General features: G+C 47.3%; 12 protein-coding genes across 12 annotated transcripts; 6 read left to right on the top strand and 6 right to left on the bottom strand.

The window, feature by feature from the left end:
- Nucleotides 1–354: 354 nt before the first annotated feature.
- Nucleotides 355–1,279, bottom strand: FMAN_14068 (uncharacterized protein; the record flags this gene model as incomplete). The annotated part of the gene is made up of 3 exons (XM_041833617.1): nt 355–644; nt 703–1,051; nt 1,112–1,279. The coding sequence occupies 3 exons, from the start codon at nt 1,277–1,279 to the stop codon at nt 355–357; spliced, it is 807 nt and encodes a 268-aa protein (XP_041683963.1).
- Nucleotides 1,280–1,545: 266 nt separating this feature from the next.
- On the top strand, nt 1,546–4,536 carry FMAN_14067 (uncharacterized protein; the record flags this gene model as incomplete). The annotated part of the gene is made up of 6 exons (XM_041833616.1): nt 1,546–1,687; nt 1,735–1,789; nt 1,852–2,924; nt 3,009–3,256; nt 3,318–3,442; nt 3,489–4,536. 6 exons carry the CDS (start codon nt 1,546–1,548, stop codon nt 4,534–4,536), a joined length of 2,691 nt encoding a protein of 896 aa, XP_041683962.1.
- Nucleotides 4,537–4,687: 151 nt separating this feature from the next.
- On the bottom strand, nt 4,688–5,352 carry FMAN_14066 (uncharacterized protein; the record flags this gene model as incomplete). Its single annotated transcript, XM_041833615.1, has 2 exons — nt 4,688–5,008; nt 5,068–5,352. 2 exons carry the CDS (start codon nt 5,350–5,352, stop codon nt 4,688–4,690), a joined length of 606 nt encoding a protein of 201 aa, XP_041683961.1.
- Nucleotides 5,353–5,733: 381 nt separating this feature from the next.
- FMAN_14065 (uncharacterized protein) lies at nt 5,734–6,934 on the top strand (the record flags this gene model as incomplete). The annotated part of the gene is made up of 6 exons (XM_041833614.1): nt 5,734–5,776; nt 5,838–6,043; nt 6,090–6,240; nt 6,295–6,459; nt 6,516–6,668; nt 6,723–6,934. 6 exons carry the CDS (start codon nt 5,734–5,736, stop codon nt 6,932–6,934), a joined length of 930 nt encoding a protein of 309 aa, XP_041683960.1.
- A 722-nt stretch (nt 6,935–7,656) lies between these two features.
- On the top strand, nt 7,657–10,611 carry FMAN_14064 (uncharacterized protein; the record flags this gene model as incomplete). The annotated part of the gene is made up of 5 exons (XM_041833613.1): nt 7,657–7,874; nt 7,931–8,017; nt 8,238–8,976; nt 9,029–9,622; nt 9,679–10,611. 5 exons carry the CDS (start codon nt 7,657–7,659, stop codon nt 10,609–10,611), a joined length of 2,571 nt encoding a protein of 856 aa, XP_041683959.1.
- Nucleotides 10,612–10,842: 231 nt separating this feature from the next.
- Nucleotides 10,843–12,581, bottom strand: FMAN_14063 (uncharacterized protein; the record flags this gene model as incomplete). The annotated part of the gene is made up of 4 exons (XM_041833612.1): nt 10,843–10,947; nt 11,012–11,788; nt 11,848–12,219; nt 12,276–12,581. The coding sequence occupies 4 exons, from the start codon at nt 12,579–12,581 to the stop codon at nt 10,843–10,845; spliced, it is 1,560 nt and encodes a 519-aa protein (XP_041683958.1).
- Nucleotides 12,582–13,238: 657 nt separating this feature from the next.
- On the top strand, nt 13,239–13,922 carry FMAN_14062 (uncharacterized protein; the record flags this gene model as incomplete). The annotated part of the gene is made up of 1 exon (XM_041833611.1): nt 13,239–13,922. The coding sequence occupies one exon, from the start codon at nt 13,239–13,241 to the stop codon at nt 13,920–13,922; it is 684 nt and encodes a 227-aa protein (XP_041683957.1).
- A 661-nt stretch (nt 13,923–14,583) lies between these two features.
- On the top strand, nt 14,584–16,280 carry FMAN_14061 (uncharacterized protein; the record flags this gene model as incomplete). Its single annotated transcript, XM_041833610.1, has 4 exons — nt 14,584–14,643; nt 14,729–15,274; nt 15,333–15,482; nt 15,531–16,280. 4 exons carry the CDS (start codon nt 14,584–14,586, stop codon nt 16,278–16,280), a joined length of 1,506 nt encoding a protein of 501 aa, XP_041683956.1.
- A 1,456-nt stretch (nt 16,281–17,736) lies between these two features.
- Nucleotides 17,737–19,848, bottom strand: FMAN_14060 (uncharacterized protein; the record flags this gene model as incomplete). The annotated part of the gene is made up of 1 exon (XM_041833609.1): nt 17,737–19,848. One exon carries the CDS (start codon nt 19,846–19,848, stop codon nt 17,737–17,739), a length of 2,112 nt encoding a protein of 703 aa, XP_041683955.1.
- Nucleotides 19,849–20,774: 926 nt separating this feature from the next.
- FMAN_14059 (uncharacterized protein) lies at nt 20,775–21,333 on the bottom strand (the record flags this gene model as incomplete). The annotated part of the gene is made up of 2 exons (XM_041833607.1): nt 20,775–21,221; nt 21,268–21,333. 2 exons carry the CDS (start codon nt 21,331–21,333, stop codon nt 20,775–20,777), a joined length of 513 nt encoding a protein of 170 aa, XP_041683954.1.
- Nucleotides 21,334–22,098: 765 nt separating this feature from the next.
- FMAN_14058 (uncharacterized protein) lies at nt 22,099–22,935 on the top strand (the record flags this gene model as incomplete). The annotated part of the gene is made up of 1 exon (XM_041833606.1): nt 22,099–22,935. The coding sequence occupies one exon, from the start codon at nt 22,099–22,101 to the stop codon at nt 22,933–22,935; it is 837 nt and encodes a 278-aa protein (XP_041683953.1).
- Nucleotides 22,936–23,087: 152 nt separating this feature from the next.
- On the bottom strand, nt 23,088–24,801 carry FMAN_14057 (uncharacterized protein; the record flags this gene model as incomplete). Its single annotated transcript, XM_041833605.1, has 2 exons — nt 23,088–23,815; nt 23,868–24,801. The coding sequence occupies 2 exons, from the start codon at nt 24,799–24,801 to the stop codon at nt 23,088–23,090; spliced, it is 1,662 nt and encodes a 553-aa protein (XP_041683952.1).
- Nucleotides 24,802–24,809: the final 8 nt, after the last annotated feature.

Genomic DNA, 24,809 nt, shown 5'->3' with positions numbered 1-24,809 from the left:
ATGGATCAATATGTACTTAAATGTAGCGCATTTCTCGAGGGTGGGGCTTCCAGTATGTTACACCAGTTGCGCCATATAGGCCAGATCTATTCCAAGGCTTGCCTCGGGCCATTTTGGCCGAACCGGAATTGTAGTCTATCACGCCAATTTCTAGGTACCGAAATACCGTATGACCGATTTAACTGAAATCATGCTGGCTCTTATTTCCTGTAACGGCCCGAAGCACTCCGGCCTCTTCTGAAAGGCTTGCTGGACAATTCGGCTAGGACTATGTCCTGCCTTTGTACAACATAACAATTCATCACGGCCTTTGAAGTCACTTCTAGACAACCAAGAGTCATGCTAAGCGATCTGCTAATTCTTCAAAGCGTTCTGAATCTCCAGGGAAAGCGCCTCTACGTCAAAATCTCCAATAGGTCGATCAGCCCACTCCGCAATCTTCTTCACCACATCCAACACAGTCCTGACACATCCCACTGAGTTTCCTATCCCCAAAGTAGCTTTGATATGACTCTTTGTCTGTCGAGTAGCTCCCAATGCAGCGATAGAAGCTGCAATAATGAGATGAGACTCGTTTGGTTGGAACACTTCCTCGTTCGCCTTTGAGATAAGGTAACCCCATGTAACAACGGTCGAGCAAGTAACTGATGAAGGAAAGTCAGCAAAATAAAACAAGCAGGGTATGTACTGGGAGTGGCTTACATAGATCGGTAAAGTATTTGTCCATCAGACTAAAGATGCCTGAATTTCCGACACCACTGTATATGCGAGACTTGAGCTCAGTGCCCTTCCTGACGTCTTCTTCATCAATTGTCTTCTTTCTGAGCACTCTGCTAGATGCATAAGAAGGACCTTTGCGCTGCACAACGCCAATCATTCCATAGCATGCGGGAATACAGGTTGGCATTCCGACGTATGGGAAAACAATGGTGATGGCCTCTCTAATGGAAAGGAAAAGCTTCTCAGAAGCTTCTGTTGTTGAATCAAATGTGATATCATCGAAGAAGCGACCTACGACATCTGCACGACTGACAGCGCAACACACGGCAGCCTGCCAAACTTGTTAAAAGTCTTGACGCAAGACGGTGACCAATTTAATTTTTTAACGTACTATGATTGCATGACTGCAAGATTTCAACTCCGGATGAGACGAAGCTAGCTTTGAATTGAGTTCGAGGAACATGCCCCTGTCATATTTTCGTGCCTGGGGCTTGACGTTGGTGGAGACGTATTTTTCGTCCCATTCGGACATGAACAAGTCGTCGTTCCAGTCAAGCATCTTGATTATCTTTGCCAGAGCTGTAGAACTGAGATGTGTGACCAATAAATTACTAAAGATTTTGGAGATCCAGACCACGGTAGTATGTTTTAACATGCTGGGGTTAGCGTGGAGACCGCCGGGACTTTCGGAAAGCAGGCGGAAATTCCAGACCACGGGTCAAGGAAGCCAATTCCGGTTTAGTCCAAGTCGAGAGAGCATCAGCTCCATCAACCATCATCCGCTGGCTTCTGTAGCTATCGGTGTCTCAGTCATTGCGCTTCACTATGATTATATGCAAAACTGGAACTGTCGATAACGTTGCTTTAACCAGCCACATGACGCGCCCCAAAGGCAGACTGAGGAAATGCACGTATTGCGAACGTGTGTTCACGAAAGAGGAACACTTGAAGCGGCACGAGAGAAGTCGTGAGTTGCTCCACGGCATCACCGAGGTTCATTGCTAACAGCCAAAGACACCGGTGAGAAGCCTTTCAAGTGTTGTAAATGCGGTAGGAGCTATGCTAGAAGGTAATTCGCAAACAACTGCATATGTACCATGTGAATGGATGATGGCTAATTGTCAGGTGCAGTGACGTTCTATTCCGGCACTCTCAAACGCACTTCTCGACAAGCAACAACGGCCAAAACGAATATGGGCCTGGACACCCATCCTCAGATAGTATTCAGATTGGCCATGTTAATGAACCATGCCGCGATGATGGAAACATTTCAATCTCACTCCCAGAGCGACAAATAAGTGGATCTCTGGACCCAGCCGTTTCCAGGGCCCAACACCGCAAGTCCACAGCGTCACTTCGGCATTTGTCGTCCACTCCAAGCTCCGCGATGCCATTGCCAACTACAGAAACTCATGTAAACGATATTCTGGGGCCACAAAAGCGACAAAGGCTTTCACCGCACTCTCAGCATATTCCGGAAAATAGCCGAGGAAGTTCAATGGCTCAACCCACTTGCACAATCTCCGACATGCTTCTACCGCAGCTCAACATCGACCAAGTCTCGACCTTTACTGGGATAGGGTCTATAGAACTCAGCCAACAAGGTATCCCTGGAAGTTTTGACAACTCTAGCATGTTTTCGTTCGGGACGGGACAGATGCCAGGTTTCGGTGACATGCACTTTACCTACGATGCAATAGATGACACCGATTTGAATAATTCTGGCTTCCCATATTCGGTACCAACCACGAGTACTACCTCATGTAGCCAGGTGTCCAGAAGTGGTGGGCTCATGACCATATCAGCCTGTCAGATGCAGAAAGTACAACGAATCTGGGCGAGACAGCGACCCAAGGTGCTTGAACCTATCCATAGTCGTTTATGGGATGCAGTGATTGAGCATGATGCCGATAATATTTTCACGAAGCCACAGCAGAGCATCAACCTCAAAGACTATCCACCATCGGGACGCAATATGGATCAAGCATGTAGAAATCGTCTGATTCGGTACTGTGACAATCTTGACGGATCATATGGCTCGTCAACAACTCCTGATAAGGCTTTCGTGCCTTCTGTGGATCTACTCGACTCAAGTTTGGACTTGTATTTCCAATTCTTCCATCCGGTCTTGCCATTCATACACAGGAGCACTTTTGATGCTAGAGATGCGCCGAGCTCGCTGTTGCTGGCAATGTGTTTAGTTGGTATGTCCTACTTGGATCAAGCACAAACCAAGGGCTTCCTCACCAGATACCTCAGGGCAAGTTATCAATCGAGAAAATTATGAGAGTGGTTGTTAATTCTGTTGCAGAAATTGTTACCCGCCTGCCTCCACGATTTGATGTCTCATACACTGCTGAAGAGTGCATTACCTGATATCCTCACCATCCTCGCTACTGCACTCATCACAGCCTACTTATCCTTGGGCTTTCGCGTACATAGTCACCCTTTTCGAATCTCTGGAGCAGTCACTGAGTTTTCACAGGATGAGATTGATATACATGAATCATACACAGTCTGTATACAGATGCTTCGTGTAGGTCTACCATGTCCGACATCATTTACAGTGAACATGTCTAACTGAGCGTTCTTGATAGACGGCTGATGTACAAGGCCTCTTCATGGCTGGATATGGTGACGATCCGATTCTCAAAGTGAGACAAGAAGCACAAAACCCAGACAATCTCTGGAAGGCATGGGCACGAGTTGAATCTATTAAACGGTGAGTCTAACTGCCACCTCAGACCAACTTCTCTAACTCTGTACAGCCTTACATGCTGCCTTCTCTACTTAGACATGGCCTATTCCCGGCTGACGAGCACATCCGGGGTTATTGCAATAGAGAAGGTCGAAATATACTTGCCGTGTGACGATGCTCTGTTCGAAGATGTAACGACAACCACGGCTTTTTTTCGCTCGGTGCAGCAAGGTGCACGTATGACAATGCCTCGAATGAATTCCCGAAGTTTCCACGTCTTGTCACCGTCTAAGCTCAATCGAAATTCTACTCAGATCCTCCTCCGTTCTCTCTACCTCAGGTTGATAGCTGCCACAGCCAGACTTTCAGAAAGGAATGGGCGAAGCGACCATTTCCGGTCTAACAGCCTTGCTGAGAGCTTTCTAACGGCTGAGGATTACAAGGCCATCGTTGCTGACGTTGTATTGCTGCCAAAGGCGCATGCCAGCTTCTTGAGTGAACGACATCAGAACAATGCGCTAGGCTGGCATTATCTGTGCATTCTACTGACAACGGACGTTAACCTTTTGGAAATCGCGTGTGGTCGTGATGGGTTGGAAGCTGCTGAGGACTCTCTAATTCATGTTTTCAGATGGTCGCAGTCAGGTAGTGCTCGCAGGGCACTTCTCCATGCGGCACAAGTATTCAGCATCTTGGATTCGTGCCTCATCCGCGAATCATACCTGACTAGACCGGACTTGGTGCTATTTGTCTCGGCACTGGTTATAAGTCAATACTTTCTAGTTACGAGCTTCATGAATGGTGGCTCTGGTGGACCTGTTTTTGAGCTGTTGCGTGACGTAGATTGGAGTACCATCGGAGACGAAGGGTTTGGGCGAGTCACCGGGCATCTACCGCCAATCACTGAACGCGAAAGAGTCAAGTCAAACCCCATCCTTGAATTCATAAACAAAGGTGGTTCTGTCTCGTTTGCGGGAGAATTACAAGAGCTTGGGAGCGTGGCTGCTAAGAAGATTGCCAGGAAGTTTGCTCATCTTATGGATGGCTTTGGCAGATGGGATGGATGTAGCTATTCTCAACTCTTGAGAGTAATGACTGGGTTCACGCATGAATCTTAGTGAAAAATAAAACGTGGATATCAACTTAGGAATCGCTTTCGGCTTTCGTTATTAGCTGTGCTGTATTCAAAAAGCTGTTGCATACATCACATCAGCACTACTCCCTATGCCATGCTATAAAGATCCCACTTCAGCCAACCCTGCGGTCCTACTAGATCCCGTGAACAAATAACCGGTCCTCTATTGGAAGTGAGGTTTTACTATGCAGGGTGCTACCGGTCGGCTTGCCAAAGACTAATTGACCCTTCAGTGACCATTGTGGTGAGATATCCCATTCTCCAATGAGCCTTTGATCGATGATGGGATTGATGTGCTGCAGATTACACCCGAGCCCCTCTAGCGACAAAGCAGTCCACAAGTTTAGAGTCTGCATGGCATTGTTATGCTCAGAGAATTGCAAAAGATGTGTTGCGAATCGAGGGAACTTGGCCTGATACTCGCGAACAACATCCAAGTCTTCAAATAGTAGTATCTGCCATGCCTTTCGTCAGAAATGGCTAAGGAAACCGTTAACGCGAATCGATAGCTTACCGTTCCATAGCCCGCTTGGCGTTGTAGTAGTTTCTTTTCATATTCAGCGTAGATTCCTGGTTTCATGGTGGCCTTGAAGCACTCTTTTGCCAAAGCCCAGAACTTAACATGCTCGTCTTTAAGAAGGACTACCAGTCGAGTAGACTGGCAATTAAAAGAACTGGGCGTGTGCTTGACCACCTCCTGGGCTATTTCGATAATACGATCATCGCTGATTGGGGACTTGGCCTCAATCGAGTAACAAGTTCGACGGCTTTTGATCTCGGCAAGATATTGATCGGCCATTTTGTGAAGTAGAAGGCTGTGAGAGACTATTGGTGGCATCCGCAAAGGGGCGACAGTCAAGAAGCAATACCTGGGAGGCTTTCAACAGCAAGCCATATGGACATTTACTTATTGTATACAAATAGATTGGCAAACGTCCTGGAAGTTCGGGGCCCCACAAGTGGGGAGGCCCCATGTCCCCCACGCTGCGAGGTTGAGGCCCCATGGCCCCATCATATACTAGCAAGCCATGTCTACTGTCTTTTCGTATTTATCTTGACACAGTGACTTGAGTCAACCCCCTTAATCCATCCGTCTTGTCACCATCATAGCTCTACATCGCCCGTCTTACTTGGAGCTCCCATTCTCGTCTAAACCGTCTTAAGTCTCAATCCTCTGACGATGTCGAAAACTGTCTTAGTCCTCGGTGCCACTGGAACTCAAGGTGAGCCTAAGCAACATCTTTGGCTACGACTATTAGCAGGACAAACTGATAGACTGTTAAGGTGGATCAATTGCCAACCTATTAGTTCAATATCCGAACCAATATCTGGTACGATGCCTTACACGAAATCCCAGCTCGGACAAGGCAAAAGCCCTGGCCGCAAAGGGGGCGGAGCTCGTGAAGGCTGATTTGACTATCCCTTCCACCCTGCCAGAGGCGTTCAAGGGAGTCTGGGGTGTCTTTGCTGTCACAGACTTTTACGATACGGTTAGTCTCACATGGACTCGCACCACGATCTATACTTACTCCATAGGCTGTTCTTGATGATCCTATGAGCGAGGAGAAACAAGGACAGCATATCGTCGAGGCATCAGTGGCAGCTGGTGTTGAATGTTTCCTGTGGAGCACTTTGCCGAGCTCTAGAGAAATATCTGGTGGCAAGTTTGTCACAAGGCTGTATGAAGGTATTACACGCCAACACATTTTCCAATGGCACTGAGCTAACCCGGCTGCTCCAGGAAAACAGTCTGTTGATGCAGTCATTCGCGATGCAGGCCTCAAGGGTGCCTTCATTCGTACTGGTAACTTCTATGAGAACATGATCTCGCGAAAGTACGCTGCATATGACAAGGAGAATGATGTTATTACCATGACGCGACCCATTATCGGACCCGATGCTGAGCGTTAGTCCCTTTCTATGACTTTTGCCAGATATCTATGCTGACAAACGGCAATACAGTCACTTCCCTTTACGTCGAGAAAGACCTCGGGGCGGTTGCCAAAGCGCTGTTTGATCAGTGGGAGGAGAAGAAGGATACTCTTGATGGTAAATACTTTCTTGCAAGTGGAGCTCGGGAGACAATGGGTGATATCAATGCCATTCTTGAGAAAGGTATGCCTCCAATCCTTCGGAATCATCTACACGTATTTAGTCTGACTGGTACAGTGTCTGGTAAAAGGGTCATTTACAAGATCAAGCCAACATGTGGTATTTCGGATCGCGATATCATGTTGCAACTTTACAATAATGTAGGAATGTACCCCGGGGTTGATATTCCGACTCCAGAGGTGGCAATGTTGGGTGTGAAGCTTCACAATGCTGAGGATTTCATCCGGGAGAGGTTGCTCCCCCACCTTGGACTTGTCCAACGTAACTAGAATACCGTAGATCGCATGGCAGTCCTCGGAATATCATATGGTTACAATTTAGGAAGTTACGTACCGCTTGTTGAAAATTAAATTGCTTGCCCGAGAAGACCATGCTTTGCTGTCTCGTTCTCAAAATGGATGGCTTCAATTCTAAGAAACCATAACGAGATGTCCTACCCTAGATTCCCTCTTGTCGGAGCGATCCGCTTTGATGTGGTAGCCAATCAAAAGACAAAGCGAGTGCACTATGGGGCGACAAGGATGGCACAGAGTCTAGACTTTGGAGACCAACAAATTGAGCTAGCTGCTGACTGAATTCACTAGCCGAACTCTATCACACTGACTACATCCATGACGAGCCAATCAACTCGGGTCGCGGCCCCATTTTACGGAAATTCCAGCCAAATTCCGTCCAAAGAGTGGCAAGCCATACAAGGCGAGAGCTCCGCATGATCAGCCAGCAGCTTAGACGCTATGCCCCCCAGACACTACCACGAGCAACCAAGACTCAGTTTCGCGGGGAACCCTGACAATCATCTCGGCATCGGTGGCTAGATCAAATCCGACCTGGGAGAGTGTCTGGGGAAGAGGGGCAGTCCCCGCAGTAGCCCAGGCCCCGTGCATCAACCTGTCCAGCACTTGATTCACCAAGCTTCGTACTACAGTCTTGAATTGACTGAGCTTATGGAACCTGGCAGACTTCCATCTGCATTCAAAGTTCAGTCAGCGTAATGTCTCCATCTGATCTCCAGGACTGGGAGCCAGCCAGTGAGGCTGTAGACCAGACCGCTTCCGCAACTGACGATGCCCGCGAGACCACGCCGCCAACAGAAGATCAAGATGGGGCCAACAAAAGGAACGCCGCCAAAGACAACCCAGTGGTCAATACTGAGCCAACGGAACCGCCTGCGAAGAAGATGAAGAGAGGGAAATATATATCTAGAGCTTGGTAAGGAAGATCCACGACTTGCATAAACGCTAAAGCGGTGTCCCTAACCGTCACAGTACTTCCTGCCAGCAGCGCAAAATCAAGGTTGGTGTTCATTTCCTGCTGCTCTCCTTCAATGCCGATATGGAAGGCAATCCTGACGAGTATTATCCCACCAGTGCGAAGGAGGAGATCCATGCCGTCAATGCCTTGCGAAACAACTACCTTGCCAACCCTCTGCTCCAAGGGGCGCACAACAAGCCCGTCAGGACTTGAGGCCAGGTCTCTCTGGAGGTCAAGACCAGGTCTGCTACCCCTCAAATGATAGGTAATCTGTTTTGCGCTTGCCTCGGTGACATGAGCTTCTCTGACTGACCATGGTAGCATCAACCGCGAGGTCTTAGTTCGCCTAGAAGCTGTTGAACGCCATCTACGTCTGATGAGACCACCCACTCCCGATCTGTCCAGATCAACGCATGACTATGCATCAGTCGAAGACCAGCTCAAGCCTTCGGCAGCCAAACTACAAAGTGCCCTGGAGACAGAGGGACAAACGTTTGCAGGAGAGATGACTATGACTCCGACACTTGAAGACGAGAACGACCCAATGGATTATCAAAGCTCCGTATCGTCGGCAATGCGAATAGACAACGCTTCTCCAGCATCCTCTCTCCTTCCACCAGCAACAGCAACATCACCAAATAATACGACTGGTAGAAAAGGCGGATGGTTTGAGCGGATATTAACTCGGCACGGGGTCATGACCGATGAGAAACAGTGCAGATATCACCTACAAGTCTTCATGGACGAGGTGCACCCGATGTATCCGGTCGTTCATCCCCCGGCAGTCTGGGACATCTTCAATGAAATGTGGCAGCACCCAGCGATCAGTTCCTCGGTCGAGTCAGCACAAAGTGAGCAGCTCCGGGTCTCCGTTGCCCTGGTGTGCTTTTGCCTAGCTCTTGGAAGATGCAGCATGTCAGCAAGAATGAGTGACCGTAGCGGCGTTGAATCTTCTGGCTGGAGTCTGTACAGTGTGGGAATGAGTCTGCTTGGTGATCTGCTCGAGACCAGTAACACGGCTATAAAGTCGCTGCTCATGTTACAAGTGCTGATAGTGAGGGTGAGCTGATATCCCGGCCCCTGTATCCTACAATCCTTCTGACCCTGCATAGATAATTTACATGTTCCGACTAGACGCCAATCAGAAAGCAGCCAGAGTACACGCCTTGAGTGTATCAGTTGCGCAGACAATAGGCTTGCATCGCCAGAGCACCATCGAGAAAATGCCGGCTTATTACAACCAATTATACTCACGTGCCTGGTGGTCTTTATATCTGCTGGATCGACGACTGGCGCTAGAGTCCGGCAAGCCATACATCATTCAAGACAGCAACGTTGATACGGCTTTACCATTAGATTTGAGCGATGAGTGGATGACGCGATTTGCGTCGAGAAAGGAGACGATAGCAGACCTTGACCAAGAAATAATTGTCGAGACTGGCAGGGACTCGTCACCGTCATGCATTCCTTATGTTATTGCCATGGTGCGTTATTGCCGTATAGCTGGCAAAACGTGGGAGGTTTTATACGGCGTCAAGTCATCTACTGCTTCCATGCCAGCCATGATCCAATACGTTGATACTGCTATTGGAAAGCTGCTCAACACAGTTCCAATTTGCTTGAAATATGACCTCGATGCTCCCTACGAGGCCCAGTTTAGCCTCCATGCTCGGTGGCAAGTAAAGCAAACCTTTCTCTTCAATAATGTGAGTACCGATAGAAGGTGAAATCGTTGATAGGCCCAGGGATTGACGATACTTAGTGCTGCACATATTTGCGTCTCTTGATAAGAAGACCACTACTCCCGAGTTCCAACGCTATTCACCACACAGAAGAGGATGACCTTGAGACGTCAATCGAGTGTGCTAGCCTCGCTGCCCGCATCCTTACCACTCATCAAAGCATACAAGACGATGGACTCAAGTATAGTTTTGCACTCAGCCACTATGTCACCAGCTGTGCACTTGTCATGGTCGGCTTGGTGTCGAGGGAACCGGGCTCCAAGAGAAGGTATGGGGGTCTGATACTCACTGCCACTCAGTGTTTGAACGAGTATTGCCAGAGGATTTGGGTCTCTGGCAAGATGATGCGTTGTGTTTCTAGACTCAGCCGGCTTGTTGGGCGTGTTCTGGCTTCGGACTCGCAAGGAGGGCTGGACCGCCAGAGTCCACCGGGTATGAGGAGAAGCTCAATGGCAGATCCTTTGATGCAGCACCTGACGCCACCCCAAACCGAAGATCAAGACTCCGTGCGATACAGAACAGGGACTTCCAGCATATACCGAACCCAGACCAAAGACAAGAGAATCGACAATACTCAAAGGATGCAGAGGGATCAAGAAGTAGACTGTTATTCATTCAACAATGACTCTCTGGGCCCAATGCCTGAAGGATCGACTGCCGGATTTAACAAGCAGTCCACATCCTGGATGGGTAATTCGAGCCTTGACCGTCGAAACAGCTGGATCATGTCGGACTTCAATTTTGAGACCCTGGGAGAGCGCTTTGGTCCCAACGACGCCGAGCTGGCATCATTTATGGAGAGTGATAGCCTTGATTTTACCCGAGGCATGGGAATGACTTCGAATATTGAGAGAGGATCTGCTGAGGCGAGGCTAGGCACTCTGGGTATTAATGGTGTTTTTGATCTTGATATGGATATGTTTCCTACTATGATGAACCTGTATGGAAGTTAGTGTAGTTTTATACGCAAGAGCGATGTATACGTCAATATAATTAACAAAGTGGATTGTACATTGCTTTATCTTGGTACAGCTCTTAAATAAGATCGATGCCCTATCCAGAATCTCTGAAATTGCCACAGGCTACCTACTACTTCACATACGTTGTGCAATCCTAATCCTCTCTTGTGTCGCCTATCAAATTACACATTTTATCTGGAGACCCCGAAGCCTGCAGTAAGAGATCTAAAGGATCTTCTTTCTTTCCCTGAGTCTTACATTGAAGCCCATTTGTCGCACAAACCAAGCATTGTGAAGCTTCCATGGAGTCTCTGGATTGACCAGCTCAAGCTGAAAGAAAAGAAGGAAATTAGCTTCTATAAACAAAAACGCAGCACGGATACATAAACCTTACCTCAAAAATCCGTAGAATGGTCGGTACAAGCTTATAGAGCTCCAATAATGATATGTTCTTGCCAACACACGTCCTAGCACCGGCGCCAAAGGACAATAGACAACTATTCATCTTCTTTCGCTGTTCGGGTGTTGCTTCGGTCCATCGTTCAGGGCGAAACTCGGCGGCATCATCACCATACACTTCGGTGTCTTGATGGATGACCCACGGTGAACAACCGGCGATACTCCCTCCAGGAATAAAGTACCCAGCAAGTGTAACCCCACCCGGAGGCACCATTCTCTCTAGAGTAAGCCCTACAGCGGGATGACAGCGAAGGGCCTCGTTGATGACGGCGCTCAAGTAGGGTAGATCTCTTACTTCTTCCCATTGCACGAGCCCGTCATCCCTCGAGAACCGGCCTGCCTTGCTCTCTGTAGCGAGCTCTTTGAGAAGGCTTTCCATCTTTCGAGGGTCCTTAAGCAGGTAATAGAAGACAGCTCGCAGTGTAATGCCAGTTGTGTCAGAGCCCGCAAACATGTTAGCTACTGTCAGGGCCAGGACAAGCTGCTCAGTAATAAATTCAGGGTCTTTGCTGTGCGCCTCTTTGAAACGATTCAAGAAGTCCCTCCTCGGAGCTTTCGACGTATCCGATGCTTCCTCATGCTGACGTTCGACAAGGTGCTTTCTCGCAAATTCGGCAACGGGCGCGCTGGAGTTGAGGAAACCATATTTGACCAGCCATATCTTGATTGGGTTTTTGATGAACAGATTATCCAGGAAAGGAATCTGGCCAATCTGAAGAGGGTGATCTGTCAGTGGCTGTAGCATCAGATATCTGGGGAGGGTCATTTTACCCATGACACGTAGTTTAAGAAACTCTCCAGATCCCTGATAATATTGTCAATATCAACACCTTTCTCGACAAATCCCAATCGCTTAGAAAAGGTCAACTCTCCAATCACGTCAAAAGCGTAGAACTGGAGCCACGCCCCAAAGTCACAAATCCCTGCGCCACCAGTCCGGTCGGAAAAGCGAAGCTTGAGCTGCCTGATGAACTCGGCCGATGTCGAATCAACAAAGGGTTCGAACGTGACCAAGGTACTCATTGCATAGGCATTCGACACTGATCTTCGAAGTCTGGCGTGGTACCTGTCGTTGTCTGTGTTGAACATGGTTTCGAGCCTCTTTCCTTTAGCGAGAGCCTGCTGCACTGGGTAAAACTTCGACTACAAGACGTGATCAGTCAGCCAGCGAATAGTCATTCGACAACCCTGCAAGTTACCTTGGACCATCCTGCGCTTGGACTGTAAATAACCTTTAAAGCATCTGTATCTGCAATGGATACTGCTCGAGGGCCCAATCTGACAGCGGGCCCGTACTTCTTGTGTAGCTCGATATGAACTTCCTGTGCTCGACGACCACGAACAACGAAGAGTCTCCATAAATCTGTAAAACCAGCAAGCCAAGGGCCAGGCACGTTGTTCAGACCATGTCCGTATTTGTTGTATAGAAGCCGAGTCAAGATGACCCCCATGAACCATAGGACAGCAGTGCTGAAGGATTGAGGTAGTAGGCGTTCAAAAATCATTGTGAACTATGAGTGCGAAACCAGAATTACTATTGGCAGCTGTGATAAGCAGTGAATTGAAAGACTCCAATGATATTTCAAGATCATCAACAGGACATTTGTCGACGGTATTTCGGAATTGTCCCGGAACACTGTCAGGTGCTGCCGGTGGCTGGCAGTGGGGCTCCGGAAGACAACACCGCTCCTCGGATCGAATGTCAATTGTTCAATAGCTAGCGACTAGAGCAGATTCCGGAAGCTAATGAATTATATAGAAGTCGATAAGGGAGTCGGGGGACTTAGCAATCCTCACGGTGCTTGAACTCTATTTGAGTTGAGAGACGTTAGCAGTCATTGAGCGTTATTTATATGTAACAACCTTGCAACAAGTCCAGTTCTATTACCCTGCGCCGTCTAGCTTACATAAACGGAACCTAGGCCGGAATACTTGTATTACTGTGTTACCTCCCTTCATCGGACCCTGTGTCTCCGGTCTAGAGCTTCTAATCACCTTGGGTGTCTCCCGCTGGCCTTCGCAACCCTCTTGTGGACTTTCAGGAATCAGATCAAGTAAGCTTTCACCGCGTCCTTTGATAGAAAATGGTTAACAGATGTTATGGATAGACAAGATCTTATTATACGCACTTCTGTTGAACAGCTGCTTAGTCTTCTTACACCATGAGTAGCTCAAACAAAGAAGGCTATGATGCCGGAATCACGGGAGTTACCATTCCTGTAAAACGATATATAACAGGACATGACCTTACTACTGGACGAAGCATTTACGTAAATGCGCCTGAGCTATGCACTGCAGCCGTGCCTGGATTTGGAACAGCATCACGCTCTTATGCTACTCTAAAGCTACCTACGGAGCTGGCAGATAATCAAGACCTGGAGGCACACCTTTCGCGTGACTCTGTTACGAGCTACACACGAAGTACGGACTTTCTCGTTCCTCCATCGGTCTTGAATGACCAAATAGGGCATGGTGAGCTGGGAGGCGCAAATGTGATAAATCTTGAAATAGACCCTGGTGCAGTGGGTCACATGCATCGAACGGTGTCTTTGGATATCTCGACTTGCGTGATGGGGGAGGTATACCATGAGCTTGACAGTGGCCAAAAGGTGCTGTTGAAGGCTGGGGTAAGCGTTCACAGACCTTTCATGATCGATAGAGGGTCTCCCACGTGGAACCCCGCTAACACTCGTGTCTTGCAGGATCACATTATTCAGCGGGCAACTACGCATAGATGGATTAACGCCTCGAAGGTGCATCGTGCTCGGGTACTTGCAGTTCTTCTTCCATGCCCCCCATTTAAAGTCAATGGTCAATACATAACAGAAGAGCATAGGTTTAAATAGTTAATAACCTAATACACTTTCTGCTCTTACCAGTGCGTCTTAATATCACCTTTGGTAATAGCCAGACATATCAATAACAATAAAGGCTAGTACATTATGAGGGTAGAGTATTTCAACACCTATCCCGTCTCTTAGTAGTTGTATTTATAGTAGCAAGATCCTAGGCAACAGTGAGGGCAACGAGTATTTTGCCCGTATGTGTTTTTTTGGTGTTCTTTACCTTTGTGGCCTTGAGGCTGAAGCCTCTTTTTGACCCCTCAACCCTATCACAGTATTTATAGTAGAAAAATCCGCCCTGAATATCCATAACCTCTTTAACAGTAACATTAGGGCGAATGCCATAAGTAGTAATAACATAATCCAGAATCAAATCTTCAGTTCCGCCATAACTTACTTATTATTAAATTATTAATTAAATTACTACTTAATTAAGATAATTTTCTTTTATTTACCTAACTTTAAAAGAAAGGGCAAGGAATAAATTTAACCTTTCCGTTTTAGGAAACAATGAGTCCTTAAAGACACAGCAATCCCTGAAGGTTTAACACTTACGTCATCTGTTACCAAGTTTCCTCTATTCCCCGCCTCTTAATATCTCAATCTATCCGCCCAAACGTTCTTGGCAGAGACACTGTTATTGTCAATAATTCTACCTCACAAGATGCCCAACACAGGTAAACCTAGTCGCGACTGTCACCTTTGCCGGTCGAGACGTGTTAAGGTCAGCTTTAAATCCTCTCTCTTGAGACTTGCAACAAGATACCCCTCAAATTGATAATCTTGTCTTTATTACTGACATCTTTCAGTGCGATTTAGCCCGGCCAGAGTGTCAAAGATGTATCAAGTATGGTACTCGGTGTCCCGGCTATCGGGACGGGCTTGTTTTTCGCTCTCAACTCAACCTCACGAACTTCAGGAAGCGCGATAAGAGACCGGGTACGCTGGAACAGAGCACATCGCCATCAACTCAATCCTCATCGTCGTTGTCTCTATCATCTTGTCCTTCTCTCCAAGCTACGGATTCTGTGCCTAGATCAATGCATCAGCACTGGACACTTCATTCAATCCCCATATTTCTCAACGTCTATTCGACATTGCCGTTCTTCTATGACATGTACCGAAATATCGGCGATGGCCCCCTCGTATCGGCCACCCATCTCTTCTCTAGGGCATACGTAACTGTTCTCCGACAGCCAACAGCCAAATACAATAAATCAGTGATTGAAAATGATCGAGAGCTGACCACTCATCTTGGAAAAACCTTGACCTCGGTTCGTTTTGCCCTGACGCAGCCGGGAGGAGCCTATAGGGACGACCTTCTGGCCACTATATGGATCCTCGCCAACTATGAGGCAAGTTCCGTGCCCTATCAACTACTTGCTTTCGTGCTTGAACTAATGCTGCTATTAGCTCCTTGTTGGGTCTGGGGGAAGAGCGGGACAGTCTCGTCCTTGGAACCTGCACACTCGGGGCTTGTACGGCATCCTCAAAATAAGGGGATCAGAATGGCTTAGGATGAACACAAGTAGAACTGTGTTTTGGCCGGCGCTAAATATGGCAGTACGTATGGAATTTTGGACAAGGGTTCTCAAAGCTGACACTGTTTAGCAAATCCAAAGTCTCTCCAGTAATACCGAGTGCCCTCAGGAACTTGAAGAATGGTTCGCCATCATCAGAGAAAAGATGCCCCCCCAAGAAGCCATGGTCCTTTATGTTTCCTCCTTCATCTTCAAAGCATGTCAGGTTCAGGCTCGAATATTCAAAATTCTCAGTAGCTGCGACTATAATGCTGCAATGATAGCCTTTTACGACATTGTTGCATCAATTCGTGATGCTCGACAAGAACTGAGGGCATTCGCGGAGTCACCCCGCACAGCCATTGGTCTATTTGACACGTACATGGGTAATCTGTATGCTGGTACGTGCATCAAGGTGTACAGCCTCTTGATGGCTCTGGTCTGCTTTCTCAGTCATCAGCGGCCGCTTTCAATCCCCTTTAATGTTCTTTGGTCGACGCGTAATGACTGTATCAATATTGCGCAGAACTCGGCTCAAAATGTTTTGGACACATTGCCTCGGGCCCTCGACACGAAGGCTGGGCCGGGGATGTCACCCAAGACGTTCTTCGATGCTGTGAAGCTTGTGTGGCCGCTTCGGACAATACATGCCATGCCAGCAACATCTCCAGAACAGAAGAGGATTGCAGCCAAGACTCTGGTGTTTCTCGGACGTGATATTGGACTCAAGCAAGCACTTAACATATATGCGGACTTTTACGAACCATTGCCTTTGGAAGCGAGAACGATTTTAGAAGTAGATGGCGACCCATTAGACGAGCTTGAAAGGGTAATAAGCTAATAGTAAAGTTGTTAAAATGCTAGACTATTATGTTTCAGGCCTATTTATAATTTGGAAATAATGAGGCTATTTTTTTCTTAGCGGTTTTAAATTCTTTAATATAACATTTAGGCCACTAGCTTTAATGTAGAGGTGTCTGGCGTGTAACTTAGTTAATAATTATAAAAAGTATTACTTTATTATAAAGGGAGTTAGCTAGATCTTAATTGTAGAATATGTTTTTAGTAGGAACTATATTATATATTATCTGTAAAGCACTTTGGGAAGATTATTTAGTAGTTCTTTCTTATAAAACTCCAAGATTATTTTAGCAAGGCTTGTTGTCTGTGGCGTGTTCCTCTTGAGGGTGGCATTCAAGTTCCAGTTCCCGTCGCCTTACTAGTTATATATCCGGAAGGCCTGGCATGCCACTGGGTTTGAGCTTGGGTTCTCGATCTCGCTCCTTCGCAAGGACCCCCTCAAACGTGATTGCTGATGCATCCGCAGTGAAGGATAAGGTGACAAAGTCTAAACGGCAAGTGGAATCGCCCTCGAGCTGCTTGGCAGAAAGAGTATAATAGAGATTATTTAAGCGATTTCCCTTGTCCTCTTAGAATCCATTGGCTAGCATTAGGAGATAGCCCTTATACACAGGTTGTAATGGCATGTCAGGTTCTCTGGGGGATCTCATAGGTGGAAATCAATCTACTGAATTATGGCTTAAATCCCATACAAACTGTGACCAAGAAAGGGGCTGATGCAACGCGATGCTTGTTGCTACGAACTCTTCTGCAGGAGTAGAGAAGGATCATCCAGAGCGACAAGATGTTACGTAGACGGCCAGGAAACATATCGAGAACGACACTCGAAAGCTCAATGTAACCGCTTACTGCACCATAGTCCACGTGTTGATTGCCTTGACCAGGGTGAGAATGCCAAGAATCGTGCTAGACCAGAAGTGAAAGGCGACTTTAGCCACGGAGTTGATCGGGGAGAAGAGATTTGTGTATTTCCGGCCGATCTCATAGTAAATTCGTTGTTTTATACAGACGTCAAGAACGGCAGCTAGTTGAGCGATGCCGGGGAGCCGGGATATGGACTGCGTTACCAGGGTGGGGGACCCTACGTGACTTCAATGATTGCGCCAGCTTGAGCTGAGGACCCCACTGGTTTTCCTTCAGGGTCAATAGATGTTGGCTCCCGCGACGTATTTCACGACGAGTCTGTAGACTTGCTTCCCAATTAAGGAAAAACGGGGTGCTAGCTGAACTTCACACTGGGCTTTATGTTTTCGACGATATTGCTACGGAGGCTTGTCTGCTAGATTGCAAAAGCAGCAAAAGCAGCAAAAGCATCATGTTTCAAGCGGCTTTTTGGGGAAGAATTCTCTCTTAATGCTATATGTTAGTCGAAAATGGATCATAGAAGCCGAGTTCTGGATTGACTTGCGATATTTCCTCAAAATTTGATATAGGAATTACACTATTGAGAAATAACAATTAAACATGTCCATGGCCAGGTCCCTCTCATCGACTCTGCAATTTGTTTCATCTTGCTTTCGTGTAAGCGCCTCAAGCAAAAGCGCAGCCCGTTTTGCATTCCTTGTGGCTCCGTGGCTGATACGAAATGCTGGTAGATTTTCTAGACACTGGGCCTGAGACTTCAGCACCGGTCTCGCCCTTCCCAAGGCCTTCAGTTGTTCAATGGCCCAAGTGCGGTACTCGCCAGTCTTACATTCTGCCCCAAAAAGAAACACTGGCCACATTAGAGCAGGGTGGACTGTCTTCTCCTGAATTTTGTCGTCCGACTCGCCGTAAGAGTTTTTCATGTGTTCCCAAGTCTTTTCCAGTGCGCCTGTTACTGCTTTGGTATGTGGAAGATGCCACCAACAGATGCGGTGGAGATAGACGAATAGGATCCAAAAGCTAGCTAGATATATGTTGGATACCTCTCGTACCCTCATAGCGACGTCGGGAGCCACGGACATGGACAGTTCAGCCGAAGATAAGGATGTGACAGAAGGACACTGCGCCCATAAGTCCCAAAGCCTGCTGTGGATTCGTTTTCCCTCTAGAGAAACCTTCATCTCAGCATCTGGGGTAAACCGATTGCAGTGATGTTTGTCAAGGGAGCTGATCTGGCGGCAATACGCTTGGGTTCTTAAGTACCATTCTGCAGCTGGCTGGAGAATTGATCGTAGTATGATCTCTTTTATATCACAAGGACTCCTCGTAGGGACGATGATGCCACTATCGCCATGTTCAGAGACTTCAGACAGCGGACTTTGAGATAGTAATTGGAAGTCTTCGTCTTCGCCAAGCGAGTCTCTTCTGTACTTAGACTCTTCGTAGTCACAACTGATGATCTGTATAGGATACTGAGAAACAACTTGGAGAGCCGTAGATGATAAAAGAGTTGGGCCGCTCAAGTGAGAAGCTTTGCTATCGAGGGAGTTGAACCATGAGAGAAGTTGTCTCGAGTACCAGTTCCAGTCGTGTGAGCATGTAATAATAGTTTCAGCAAGTTCGGTAGGAAATAGACACCCACTGTCATGTTCGGCACGATCGCGGAGAACATGAGTCCATGCCAACAGAAAGATAGCAGCGAGCCAATCATCCATCTTGGAGCTGATACTGTTGTATTGAACTTGAGAAAGGTCCTGCTGAATTGCGCAGGTTGTTGTTTTGAATGAATCCCATATGTGGTCTTGAATATTATGTCTCCCAGTGATCGAGTCACGGATACTATCCCACTCAAGGAGCTTATCAAGACCTCGTAGTGCACTCATTACAACATCGTTTTGAGATGCCAAGTTCATCAGGTACTGTTGCAGGTGTCGCCACTTCTTGATGCCTCCCATGAGCATGGCCGCAGGTGGTTGCATGATCTTTCCAAAGACTTTTAACGAGTGCTTATCCTCTAGCCCATCGGAAGTTATGAGGCTGTCGAGATGGAACTGCTCGTCTGTCTGTGTCGAGGCTGCGCTGGAAATATGAGGACCGCCAATGGCCGCTCTCCAGAGAGTCGCTGCGTCATTGGAAGTTCCAAGGTCGGAAATCTCAGATATCGTTGGCACCGAAGAACCAGCTATCAGATCTGGATCATCATTTGGCCGACCAATGTTGCACAACAGGGATTTGGAGCTACCGAAAGCCTCAATTTCCCCTTCCCAATTGTTGCAAAGGGTGACGATGTCGGTGGCCATGTTGCTCTCAGACCACGAAAACGAATTGAGGTCATCCACATCTTCGTGCCCTTCCCGTAGGCAGACGAAGGAGCTTTGTCTGTTTGGTAAGGAGGAGCCTGTAATGCATGCTTTAGATGGATTGATGAACGAAGGTCCCGATACATTAGGCGAAGGAAGTAATGTTCGATGTTTTGGTAGTCCGGGAGCTCGTTTTGAGCGATGGGGATAATAACACTGGAGCTGTAACCGATAACAAGGTTGACATGATGGATATGCCTCATCGCATCTCACATGTCTTCTCTTACAAGTAGCGCACCCCAATCGGGACCGAGGCGCAGCTCTACCTCGAGCAGGTCGCTGATGCAACGAGTCCTGAGCCGACGGCGTATTGGATCTCACCATGGTGAGTCAGGAGGGATGCGACCAAAGTTGAAACGAAAGCTATGTCGAGAAGATAGATCAAGGTTCCTGAAGGTGCCAGCTCTAAGTCCTGTGTGGGTACTCATAGCAGTGCAAACGCACGGGCGGCTGTGCGGGTAGGTATGACTACCAGTCTGCCATCTATCTTTCCTCGGGGGATTCTCGGAGTGTGTACCAAGTGAGCAGTGAACTGGCACACGATGAAGCCAGTAACCCCGCACCTCAGCTATGATAACCCATCCTAATCCTGTATCACAGTCTAGAACCTGGATATCGCGGGGTAAACCCCGCAACAGGGATCAACTTGCATGAATCTTCCACCTGCTCACGAATCATCGTTCGGAGATGGCATTCTCAGGGCACTCCCTTATCACTTGACAGCCCGATTTAAGTTTAAACTAGTCATCTAAGGGACATTTGATATGAAGATCCAGTTGTCTCTTATCTCGCCTATTATGTGAACCACATGTGGCCTGACTGTGATGTCATGGTTAATTCGAATACCTTGATCATGATTGGCTGTCTTTCCGACCGTCCCAGCGGTTTCATAGAGCGATGTATAACTGTTTGGACTAAGGATTATTCACTTTGATTTATGTACTGTATCAATCGGCCAACTACATGGAAGAGATTGTTTGAGAAAATGAGAAGAAATAGTATATCTTTCAATATAGCAGAAAGACATTTGCGTAATGGAAATAGCTGTACGGCAAGGTTAATAAAATGGCTATAACTGCTGTTTATAATTATTCTTAATTAATACCTGAAATATATGAAATAAATAAACCCGGTTTGAATATGTCTCAAAGTGGTATATTGGCTTAAACTTGTGAGCGGCTTCGATATTGATTGTACATATGTTTTCCTATTTTAAGCTACTGTCTCGATCAAAAATTGCCCCTTGTATCTCATGCCTTGGCCTCTTCCTTCTGCTTATCCTCTTTATCGTTCATGAGCAGGCCAGGTACATCCTTGAAAACAGCAAAGCTAGAAGGCGTTTCTTCAAGAACTGGGAAATGGAATCCACACTGAGGGCATGTCTCTTTCAACACAGCCTGTTCCTCGGCCAAGTTGTACTTTTTGTCTTCTGCCTTATTGCATACGGGGCAGACCCGGATAAGACGAGTGCCGACAAGCTCAAAATTGGTAATGATATCTTCCATGATTGCACCATTTGCAGCCCATGACTTGCAATACTTATGATAGGTATTTTTATGCCAATCATACAGTGCCCCTCGGCTGGTCCAAAAGCTACACTCATTGTACCAGCTTCGATCATCAGGATGCTCCCACCACGTCAGATGCAAGAAACCAGGAAGCGTCATGAGGTGACGGCGGGTATCAGCGAATAACACCTTGAGTCGATTAGTCTATGTAAACCATAACGTATACAAGATATACCTTGAATTTCTCATAGGCGTCTGGGCTCGAGAAACGAACCCGTTGCATGCTTAGGTAGATAGGCATTTTGTTTTCTGTTTGTTCGAGAATTGGATGGATATGGTAAAGACGAACGTGATCAGATCTGTAATTGTTTGTTGGGATAAAGTCTAGAAAAGACCTGCTATAAATATTACCTTGTTCCATATCGTTCAGACTGGTCTTAAGATCACTTTGACCAACTCCGTAAGCGGAATGGTCTGCGCATATTGGCTGCCTGCCACGCTACTAAGTTCGGGTATTTGTTTTCCACTCGATTCCATTGGCTGCATTCCCGACGGCTTACATGTTCTGCCACAAAGCAATGTAATTTCCATTTTGGGAAAAATAAGGAATGAGGATCTACATGCTCCGGCTGTATTTACCGAAACAAAACATAAATGCCTTATCGCACTGTTTTTGGCTATCGGGGACTGGACAAATAGTATCGAAGCTCTGCTCTCTGTAACAAGCGGACATCCCAATTGTCACCATGTCGTCCCCAACCTTATTGCAGGACTTCGGCAATCGGATCTGAATGGCCGGAAATCCGTCCAATAGAGCCCAAGACACAGCCAGACGATCATTGAATACACCCTCAACAGTTGCAAAGTTGCCGCTTTGATGTTCTGAATAGGATACCTGTCCCAGCTAACACCCTCTCCAGGGCAATGGAAGCATAGCTATAGCCACGATTGAGTACAAATAGGTTCGAGGACGTCCGCTATTCACAATCAATTCTCTCTTAACTATCAATCAATAAATCATAGGACATCAATTCTACAAATCCTGTCAATCTATCTTAGTATCACTATGGCTCAACCATCTACTCACGTTGTCCACGGCGGCAAGCAATCCGACCCCAACAGCACTTGGACAAACTTTGAATGGGAAGAGCCCAAGTTGGGCAAGCAGGTCCATGGCGAGGTAACCATTGCTCGAACCTTTGGTACTTCTGGTGATCTCACCTCTGGATTCTGGAGAACGAGCGCCACGTCCCCAGGTGCCAACAGCGACGGGTCGCACAAACTCACCTATTCCTCTCCCCTGGGCGATGAGACCGCATGCGTTATTGACGGGTCCGCTACTTTGACTGTCGTCTCGACTGGTGCGAAATACAAAGTTGGCCCTGGATCAATCATCAGCTCTCCCAAAGGCCTCGAGGTCTACTGGGAGATTGATGCTCCTTTCTTCAAGAAGTACTGGTGTATCTGGAATGGCACCAGGCCTGCTGACAACCCGCCGACTGATCTTCAAATCAACCACGTCAGTGACAGTCCCGAATGGGTTGACTATAACTTCACCGAGCCCAAGGAAGGGGATCTTGTGGCTGGCGAGTTGTACTTCATCCGTAATGGCGGATCAACTGGAACCATGCTGAGTGGAGTGTGGAGATCCGGAAAAGGTATTGCGGCTTCCGATCTGACTGAAGATGGAACCATGACGACGCCTTATACTGGGGTACTTGGTGACGAAACTATCCTTCTGCTTGAGGGTGAAGTTGAGGTTACTGAAACCGTCAGCGGAAAGAAGCATAGCTTCAGGGCAGGAGATGCAATTGGCCTGGCTTCAGGAATGCATATTACCTGGGTCTCGAAGGGCCCTTTTTCAAAGAAGCTTTGGGTTATTACTAAAGATGTTGTTGAGTAAAGATCAGAATGGATAAGAATCTGGTTAGGCTACAGAGTTTAGCAGGAGATAGCAGTAGTCTAATAGTACTATAGCCTATAATTAATTCTCATGCTGCATTAAAAGAATCCATGTCTTTATCCGGAGCATATTTGAGTTCAAGGTGCGCTATCCTATACCTGCCAGCCCAATGTCCTTTCTGACTTTCTGGGCAAGAAATGAATAGTACGGTTGATACTGCCATCTTCTACCTCAACTCGATATGCCTCGTTCATATTCTCGACGCAGTTAGAAGGCCTCGATGCTTCCAGTAGCTTCATGCCGTCCCTTAATCCAGCAGCTTCCGCGTTGGAGCCAGGAACAACACCTGTGATGACCCGTGTGCTCCGACTGCATTTATCGAAACCAAACTCAAGAATTGGGATCTCAACAGGGATGAAGCATGTCGATGATTCATGGAAAGAGAGCCCGGTAAACTCCATGCGTTGCTTACCATTGAGCATTTCCCAGAAGTAACTGTCCAAAGAGAAGCTGGCGGTATCCAATTTGTTGCGGATTTGGTTGAGCCAGTCGCTAGCCTGTACAATTTCGCCGGATCTCCAACGATGGGAAAGGTCCACAACGATCTGATCCAGGCCTCCGTTGCATGATAAGTCCCATTGACCATCTTGCTTTCGCATACAACAGTCGATGAATAGCAGATAAATGCAACCTCTCTTATACGGGATCCATTCAGCATACCAATCAGAAAACATCTCTCGACCTGCTTCTCGAATATCCATGCTGATTCGTGGAGAAGAGAAGTACCCCTGGAGATGACGATTAATGCTCTCAATCAGAAAGGCTTTGCCTCTAAATCCAAAACGGTATGGTAGGTAGGCTGAGTAAAGCTCTGCGATTCCTGGACCAATATTAGCTTGATATAGATACACTACAAGGTTGAGAAACACTACCTTCTCTGAACCAGTCATTATCATAGCCATCCTCTTCGTGGCTTAGGTCAGAAAAGCTGTGCACCATTTCATGTGTAAATAGCAGCAAAAGCGAGTCGTCAGTCTCGTCGGCTACCCGCTCATCGTACTCTAGCACGTAGCTTCCTATGAACCCAGAGCCTCCAAATCCGGCTTTCGTCTTTCGGATAAAAACACGATAGGACTCCCCTGAAACGCCGAAGTGCTCTGCCATCTTCGGGTAAAGACTTGTATTGTATGCCTTGAGCCGGTCGAGATTGGGAAGTAGGCTGCCGAACCAGTAACAAGCAGCAAGAATGTCACTTTTTGGGGCGGCTGAGTCTGGATAGGAGCAAACAGGACCTATCATGTAGACGGTTTTCCACAAAGTATCAACACGACCAACCACAACGACGGGCTCAGGGCCTTCTCCGAGGCTCCAGATACATCTTGTTGACTGTGGTGCCTCCTCTGGCAAAATCCATTCGACCGTGTTTTTATGAACACGGTCAGATATGAGAAGGGGGAGAAACCAGCGGCCAACGCCCTGCAGGCCACCTTGATCCCTGCGAAGGTCCACACGGGCCCCCAACGGAGTCTTCTCTGAGACTTTGCGGGGAAAGGCATCAAATCTCAGAGAAACATGACCCTTGACTTGTCGAGTAGGGCACCATTTCTGCTGCGTGTTACGGTCCAGACTTGGAATGTCGCGGAAGACGAGCGGCAGTGGTCCGTTATCATCTGAAGCGTGGATGTCGCTCTCGCAGTACGGATGCCCAGGGACGTTATCCATGAAGGTGTCAAACAAAAACATAGGCTGGCCATTTCGAACAGAGGGATTTTCTATCTTGAGATGTACAGAGAGTGCGCTGACGCCGTCTTTGTCAAAATAGGGAGCCAGGCAAAGATAGATTGAGGGATCTTCAGAGTTTGCCATCTTGTGAG

Source organism: Fusarium mangiferae (genome assembly GCF_900044065.1).
Source record: "Fusarium mangiferae strain MRC7560 genome assembly, contig: FMAN_scaffold007, whole genome shotgun sequence".
In the NCBI taxonomy this organism is placed as follows: domain Eukaryota; kingdom Fungi; phylum Ascomycota; class Sordariomycetes; order Hypocreales; family Nectriaceae; genus Fusarium; species Fusarium mangiferae.
The sequence above is the reverse complement of the archived record's forward strand: the minus strand, read 5'-3'. Positions and strand labels throughout refer to the sequence as shown.